The 8,683-nt window shown below is 37.4% G+C and overlaps 2 protein-coding genes across 2 annotated transcripts; one reads left to right on the forward strand and one right to left on the reverse strand.

The window, feature by feature from the left end:
* The first annotated feature begins 294 nt into the window (after positions 1–294).
* On the forward strand, positions 295–4,112 carry DMC1 (DNA repair (Rad51) family protein). Its single transcript, XM_089136417.1, has 14 exons — positions 295–502; positions 611–693; positions 1,070–1,161; positions 1,239–1,310; positions 1,453–1,491; positions 1,741–1,798; positions 1,909–1,954; positions 2,062–2,107; positions 2,467–2,528; positions 2,699–2,765; positions 3,159–3,251; positions 3,335–3,403; positions 3,514–3,592; positions 3,802–4,112. Exons 1-14 carry the CDS (start codon positions 489–491, stop codon positions 4,098–4,100), a joined length of 1,119 nt encoding a protein of 372 aa, XP_088992543.1. The 5' UTR covers positions 295–488; the 3' UTR covers positions 4,101–4,112.
* A 349-nt stretch (positions 4,113–4,461) lies between these two features.
* On the reverse strand, positions 4,462–6,746 carry LOC149003368 (aluminum induced protein with YGL and LRDR motifs). The gene is made up of 4 exons (XM_089136415.1): positions 6,464–6,746; positions 5,636–5,876; positions 5,389–5,509; positions 4,462–5,291 (listed from the first exon to the last, which is right to left on the reverse strand). Exons 1-4 carry the CDS (start codon positions 6,661–6,663, stop codon positions 5,104–5,106), a joined length of 750 nt encoding a protein of 249 aa, XP_088992541.1. The 5' UTR covers positions 6,664–6,746; the 3' UTR covers positions 4,462–5,103.
* Between the last annotated feature and the right edge of the window lie 1,937 nt (positions 6,747–8,683).

The raw sequence follows: 8,683 nt of genomic DNA on the forward strand, positions 1-8,683 counted from the left end.
CTTCCAACACCAAGACTGGAGGCCCATAGGCCCAATAGCGACATGGATCTGTTTCATTTCAAAATTCTCCCGAAGTTAATATTCTCTTCAAATTTAAAATATTCTTATAGAATTCTTTCCCCGCCTTTTGGTTACATTCGTTTCTTGCCAAACAGATATGGTTCTATTCGTTTCTCGTCAAACAAACACGACCAAAAGGGACTTGGATGGTTGGAGACTTGGAGACTTGGATCTACTCTTCTACGTTTCGACAGCCAAACGAGATGCTGGCGCCAAACAAGATTATAAATTCAAATTAAATCCTCCCGATCGACATTGTGAAAACTCTGTGGCTTGAGAAGTGAGGCTTCGCAACCGTTTTCAGACTCCACACGCGAATCTGCTGTGAGATTAAGAGTTGTTTCAGACTGCGTGTGCAAATCAGTTGCAGAAGTTTCCAAACCTGAAGAGCTCTGTCTCGGTCTTCCTTCTCGCCAACTAGAACGAAAATGATCGAGTTAAAGTAAGTAATAGCTTGATTCGCTTCATGTTTTGTGTCTATTCAAGAATTTTGCATCCGACTATGTAATTGACTCTTCCTTCTTGTATTTCTTCTTCTGATGGAGTTCAGATCCGAAGAGCAGAACCAGCTGCAGCTTGTTGAAAGAGAAGAATTCGATGAAGAGGAGGAGTTGTTTGAAGCGATCGATAAATGTAAATAACTAGCTCGTTTTCATTTTATATACTAGATTTTCAGCTGCTGATAGTTTTTAACGTTTTCCTTATTCACATCAATCCTTCAATAGATTAATGTAATTTGATTCAGTTCATCTTAAAACCTCTGATCTTCACATATATCGGTGATTTTAGCATTTTAATTCCTGCGTAATTTAATCGATTAGTTCAGATCCTAAAGCATCTTCGTTTTTATCTGGATTTATGGATCCAAATCTGAATTCTACCTATTCTGATCCTTAGATGTAGGTTTATCAGCGTTGCCACATCTATTCTGACAAGCTAGCGTTCAATCTCTATGAATTATTTTTGGTTTCCTTTTGCTTCTCAATAATTTTCGAACTCGTGCTTTTAGTGATTGCTCAAGGAATCAATGCTGGAGACATCAAAAAGCTTCAAGATGCAGGAATCCATACCTGCAATGGCTTGATGATGCATACTAAAAAGGTCAAGTGTCCATCTGAATTTAGATACGGTAATCTATGATGTTTTCTCATTTGCTCTTATATTCTTCTGTGTCACAGAGCTTAACAGGGATAAAAGGATTATCTGAGGCGAAAGTCGATAAGATCTGCGAAGCTGCTGAAAAGATGGTGGTAAGAGCCTCGGTCTTCTTGAAAGTTGAAACAAGTTTGATTTCATATGCGTGCGCTTTGTTTTTCGATAGATACTCCTGTAACAACATCATATCTGCGGTTTTTCTCAGTAGAATTACTTTCCTTGTGTATTTCTTTTCAGAATTTTGGCTACGTGACTGGAAGTGAAGTTTTGCTAAGAGTAAGATCTTAATTTCTGTAGTTTTTTAACTGTAAGTTTATATCATATACGTTCGCAATCAATTAGCTCGTGAAAATTCTGGTGACTGTTGGCCATGGTTGTGGACTCGGAGATCCTCTCCACTGGATTAACTTGTGAAGAGTCAAGTGACGAGAGCGGGAAAGTTGAAATGCTAGGTGGAAACGTTTCTAAAATTATATAAAAAATTTATTCTAAGAAGTCTAATGCTAAATTCTTCATTGATTGTAGAGGAAGTCTGTGGTTAAGATCACGACGGGAAGCCAGGCCCTAGATGAACTCCTAGGCGGTATATTTCCTATTAGCTAGTCTTTGCTTTGCTTCTTCCTGGTTGAGTGATCTAATTTATTTAATCTTTGATACATTCATCTCTATTTAATGCTATTTTAATCTTTGAAGGTGGAATCGAAACTCTATCGATAACAGAAGCTTTTGGAGAATTCCGGCAAGAAACAATCTTATTTTCATTTTCCCCAACTTCCAATCAATACTCGTTTATGCCTGAGTATGTTGTTGATCTTTATACTGATCTTGTGATCATGAACGTGATAGGTCTGGGAAAACTCAGCTTGCACATACTCTATGCGTCTCCACACAGGTTCCTCCATTTCCTTAAACCCTTGCCGACTTGTTGTACACCTGTACATGAAACGTACTTACTCTTGAAATTGTCTCTGCTTGAATTAGAAGGCATGCAAATTGCAAGAGGCCAACCAGACAATTCCTCTATAGTCCTTACCTTACACTTTGTGGAAACCATTTGCTGGCTTGAGGCACTGTTAAAATCAAGTCCATTAATATAAATTTTCGACATCCATACTGCAAAATTCTATCTCCATGCTTCTAACAATGGTCTTTGTTTGAGGAGGTCCAATGGAGTCACGAAATTGGAAACAGCTAATATATATGAATTTATTATTCTATGTTTGTTTTACTCCCTTTGAGATCATTTTGCAGCTTCCTCTAAGCATGCGCGGTGGGAATGGCAAGGTTGCTTACATTGACACTGAAGGAACTTTGTATCCTTAGTCATTAACTTTGACATGAATTGTAGGAACAATTTTTACACTCGTGAAACAAAACGAGAAAAAGAGAAAGGAAGAACCAAATAAAATAGTTCAAAGCCTATCTAGCTAGTATTATGATGGACAAAATTTCGAGTTTTCCTTCTGAATTAATCTGCCAACAGTCGTCCAGATCGGATTGTTGCAATAGCAGAAAGGTTTGGGATGGATGCAGGAGCAGTACTAGACAATGTAAGACTCCATTTTCAACTTGATTCCCTCTCTTCACGTGGCTATATATTTAAGCTACATATATTAGGTAAAATAACCAAAGGCAGGGCACTTGATGATCTCATTTAAATGAGAATTTTTTGTAGAACACAATTTGAAGCTTCTACCTGGTGGTTCTCAAAGACCTAATTTTGTTTTTTAAGTAATTCTGAATAGTTTCCCTATACCTTTAATATCAAACTTGAATGGAATATGGAATTCTCTGACCTCAGAAACCTGACTATCACAGCAAGTTAAATTAGTTTTGCTTTATATAAGAAATAGTTCCATCAAACTTGTTTCCATGCTGGAGTCTTCCCATGATAAATGCAACCAGAGTTTTGATAATTTTTTTGTTTGTTGCGCACATGAAAGATTATATATGCACGTGCTTATACATATGAGCATCAGTACAACCTTTTGCTTGGGCTTGCATCCAAAATGGCTGAAGAACCATTCAGACTTCTGGTGAGTTGATTTCATGCTATTTTGTAGATTTGAAGACATTATGCTAGACTTGTGCCTTGAAAGTATTATTATGATGTTTTCAGATAGTCGATTCCATTATTGCTCTGTTTCGGGTAGATTTCAGTGGAAGAGGTGAGCTAGCAGAGCGCCAGGTGAGCTATGCACTCCCCTGCAGATTTATCCACTGTAACAGTTTTATATTTTCCTGGCCAGTTTCTTGGTCTTGAACGTTAGTATAACAACTTTTGGTTGGCATTGGCAGCAAAAACTGGGACAGATGCTCTCTCGTTTGATAAAAATAGCTGAGGAGTTCAATGTCGCAGTATACATGACTAACCAAGGTATTATACTCCCATATTTATCGGAACCAATTAGAGTCACCAATGCGCGGAATAGAATAATATCAATGATCAAAAGAGTAATGTAACCAAGCCAGAATAAATACCAACAGATAGCTTAATTGAAAATTTTAACCAAACTTTGCCATTTCATGGTGCATGGAGGTTCCAAGTCTTACATCTGTACATTTATCACTGGTTAATGTTTGTAGTTATTGCTGATCCTGGAGGCGGAGTTTTCATATCAGACCCAAAGAAGCCAGCAGGAGGGCATGTCCTTGCCCATGCAGTCACAGTTAGACTGATGTTCAGGAAGGGCAAAGGGGAGCAGCGAGTCTGCAAGGTCTTTGATGCCCCTAATCTGCCTGAGGCCGAAGCCATATCCTTTCAAATTTCATTTCTAACTGACATCTGCATAACTCAATCACTGGATGACCCTGGTTTTTTTAACCAATTGGTTATGACTATAATAGGGATCCAAGCAGGACATAAGTCAACCATTGCTTACTAAATGCTAACTGGTGAAGGAGCTGCTAGGATCCTCCCCTCCCACCCACCCCCACCCCCCACCAAAACAACGAATACAATTGCACACACATACATACATGCATGTACGAATAGAATGAGCATTAGGTTTCTTGACTGATAACACATTTTTCAGATAACTCCAGGAGGCATTGCAGATGCAAAGGACTGAACCTTGTATTTCTCACTTTACTTTTGTTATATGCACCAGCAAGAATGACAATATAGGCTTAGATTTTCTTTCCAGTCTATATTTTAAACAGGATTTGGTACATGTTTTAATTGCTCATGTGTTGAGGTTCCAAGAGTAAATAACCAGTATTACTATTACCCTCAAGAGAGTGCACCAATATGAACAAAAAAGTCTCCATATTAACACCAAAATACACCAGTACAGAAATCCAGCAGGGATTCTCATCAGTTAGAATCATTCTCAGTAATCGAATGGGGTAAAGTGTTGGTTTGAAACTAGTAGCTAGTTGTAAAATCACATACAGTAACTACTTGACATACATTTTTCACCCTTTAATTCCGGTTAACATCCATAGATAATGTAGTTGTACACCACCAAACTAGATACATCAGGTCTGCCAGTCCAATGAAATTTCATATGTTTTTTCCTGGCAAAAATGACCTTAGTAGTGCTGACTTCTTAGTGTTCTCGTGCACCCCAAAAGACAGAATCCTTGGAATGCAAAAGAAAGTGAAAATTTTGATTTCAATCTAACAACCATGCCACAGAATATTGTCCTTCCTGCAGATGTGATATTAGGCCATCTATCATAGATGCTATGTAAGCTTCGGTAGACAATCTAATATCCAAATTATAACAATACCCCTGGGTTATAGTTTAAGGGCATTCTACAAACACAACAGATCCCAGTACCAATAAACAGGAAAGGGATCCATATTATGGAAGTGAGAGTAACTTTGGAATGGACACAAAAGAAAGGCAAAATGGTAAGAAAAGCCTTTCACATAAGGAAGTCTCAGTAGTGGGCGGACCAGTTTGCAGCACTTCCAACTCTTGGCATGCTAGATTCCTTCTTGGTCTCCTCATCAACCTTAAATGTTGCACCACATACCTGGCCTGAACTGTCAATCCTGGGCATTGCCTTCAGCTCATTCATTGGGTGCTCGTAACTCCTCAGACCGCCAGAAGTCGTGAAGAAACACGCTGAAGGCATACAGAAGACAGAACACATTCAATAAAACTACCTAGAGCTTCTGATCATAAAATTGGTCAATTCAGGTCGGTCTTACTTATCATATACCTTTAGGGAATGGTGCAAAAGATTTCCCACAAGCTTTCTTTACAGTCTCACTAGCATCTGACAGAACAAGATGACCTTCAGAATCAGTTCCCCAGAAAAAGGGCACACTCCCATCAGCATCCTGTTCCCAGATATCAGTTTTAACACCAAGTCAGTGAACACAATACAGCAGTAGCATTCAGAATCTGATCATTGAAATACAGATGGAACTGGTTAACAAAACCTCTTAAATGTGTAGGTTACTTACAGCAGCAATGAAGGTGGTCTTTGAAGAGCTATCATACAGAACAAAAGCAAACTTTCCACCAAGATCTCTCACAACCTGGTTTGCAGGGTAAGGCCCTCTGTCTCTTAGAGTTCTATATGCTTCAATAACAATGCCGACTTCATTTGCAGACTTGTTCAACCCATATTGTTGTTTCAGTAGAGCAATGTTCTCAATGTGCCCTTGGAATAGGCAGAATATATCATCTACGACAGCAAATAACCTTGCAGAGAAAAGAAAGAGGTCTAAATTAATTCTAATTTACAGCAAACAGAGCAACAGATAAAGAAATCAACACCACTAGAGAAGCAATTGTAAGATAGGAAGTTAAATTGGAATAGAAGTTCAAAATAAAATCAAACAAAACATCTTATTCTTCAGATCTGTGTATAGAAAAGGTTAATTCGGGAATTTAATTTCCTGGTGTTTGTTCTCCAACCCCAACCCACTGACCCAGAGCCCCCAAAAAACTCCGAAAAGGAATAGCTAGAAAACTGATCAAGAAAATGAGATCTGCGAAAAGGTTTTGGTATTGAAATTTTCTACTAATAAATCCAAAAAAAATTTTTTGACAGGGGATCTTCAACCCAATTCGTCCGAAATAAAAAAAAAAAAAAAAATAATCTGAAGCAATCCGAAAAGATTAAGCTTTAAAGTGTGACCCGTGAAGAAGATCGAATAAGATATTCTTGGATCGATCGTATGTATATAGACATTCAAGATCGATAGATCATCAAACACATACTGAAAAACGCCACAGAAGTATAGGAAAAGTAGAAGAAAATCCAGATCTATAGAAATTTTTTATACCTTGGAAGGAGAGGGTTCTGTTTATCAGTAGTAAAGGCCATGACACCAGCAGAACCAAGATTAATGGTTACAGAACCCGGATGAATAGATGAGAAATGCTGGGTCAAAAACCCATCTTTCATAGCGGAAACCGATTCTGAATCAGGGCTTTGCAGTCCTTCGGGACTCTTGGCGATGGATTTGTCGAACACAGCAAGCATTTTTTTTCGTTTCTGAATTCTCACACAAGAAGAAAGTAAGAACAAAACAGAACAGAGAGATTATAAATATATCAACTTTCAGGGAATTCTTAATTGGATGGATTTGGATAAGTACAGAAGATTAATTAGGGTTTATGAGTATCTTAATTAGGCAGTGACTTGGTGAGGCTCACCGCTCACGTTTAGGGTCCACTGGGTTGGTTCAGTGAAGATAAGGTTGGTAACTGCCAACACGATCACGAGTCACAACAAATAGTCAAAATCCAGAACTTGTTGACCGTTTATAGCCGTTAATGATCGTTATGTGTAGGTAGCTGTGAGATTCAGATAGAAATGCCAATCAGACGGAGATGGAAGGCCAATGGATGTACGGTATTATTTTGCTGACTGTGTAGTGCTTATCCGAATCTGATTCTGATCTGACGTGTTAGACTTCGCTGTTAGGTTGAAGTCATTAAAGAGATTTCCCGTTACAGAAGTTTCAAAGAAATTGCCTTGCGTTTAGGGGCGATTCCGTTGATGTCGATGTCATTTTCTGATTGGTGTGACGGTACACAAATTTCACGGCGACTGTGTCAGTATAACAACAGAAAAGAGGTTGACTATTGGCCCGTGATTTTATGGGCAAGAGCCACGTGTGGTACGGAACTAAGCTTGTTATTGGTGCAGGATTTTTTTTATTTTTTTATTATTATTTGTTTTTATTTTTATGAATTTCAGTGGTGTAATTTAACATTTCATCTAGACCCTAAGGTTTGGTCTATATTATTTTTAGTCAAAAAATATTAAGAGTTCGCATCTGCCTCTCTTATGCCATAGAAAAAGTCAATTTAAGTATAATTATCACTTTTATGACTAATTTGCCCTTTTTTTTAATTATAATTTTTTAAATATACATTCCAGTTGCCAAGAAACTCGTGACTCTCCTTTTAATCCAAAAATTATAAAAAAAAATCATAGAATTCAAATAAATTTAAAATATGATCAAAATATCCTTATATATTAAAATGGCTCAAGTACCCCTTAGCTTAAAACCGGATGTGATGGTTGTGATGGAGTACAAGGATCTTCCGTTATAGGAAGCAGTGGATTATGTAATAAAGCATAGATTGGATGATGGCAAGGATCGCTGTCTCCAATGAAATTATCATGGGTTCAACTATGTCTATGTTTAGGGATGCACCACCAAAGATGGTTTCTAGGAGGTTGGAGTCTGAGAGTAGTCAATTAAACCCATATGGTCTCTCTCTCTCTCTGGCTTTGTTCTTAATTATTTCTTTCGTGATGGGTGTCCGAATGTCAAGCAAAGCCTTTTATCAAAGAGAGAGAGAGAAGAGGGGAAAAAAGGGCTCATTGTACTCAGGACCTAGCACATTTTGCTTGGTTTTTTGAATGAAATGTTGTTTACAAAAAAAAAAAAAAAAAAAGGATAGAAACACATGAGGCCAAATTCAATTTGAGCGTAGTGCATATATGAATGGTATTTTGCCCGTGTTGTTGCCTCTCCAATGATTACCCCTTAGTCCTTATTCTTCGAATTGCCTTTGCTCAACTTAATCAATAAAGAAGATGGGTGAATGGAGATGTCTTCATCCATTTCGCTAAGATTCTACTTTGCAAATAAGGTTTAAGTTAAGGAGTACTTGAGTCATTTTAATATATAAAGGTATTTTGGTCATATTTTAATATATAAAGGTATTTTGATCATATTTTAAAATTCATTTGAATTCTAAGATTTTTCTGTAATTTTTTTACTAAGGGTAGTCATGAGTTTTGTGGCAAGTGGGAGTGTGTATATAAAAAAATTTAATTAAAAAAATAATAAGGGCAAATTAGTGATAGAAGTGATAATTTGTCTTCACCTGTTCTATAGCACAAGAAAAGCAAAATCTCAGTTTTTTTGGACTAAAAATGACAAACCAAACCTAGAGACCCTAAATAAAAAAAAACTAACTTAAAGGGGTGGTTGAGATCGACAAGAATTGATCCTCACCATTCGCAGCATAGTAATGCATAACAC

This window comes from Hakea prostrata, chromosome 10, assembly GCF_041222555.1.
Source record: "Hakea prostrata isolate BN-2017 chromosome 10, UWA_Hpros_2, whole genome shotgun sequence".
Classification (NCBI taxonomy): Eukaryota; Viridiplantae; Streptophyta; class Magnoliopsida; order Proteales; family Proteaceae; genus Hakea; species Hakea prostrata.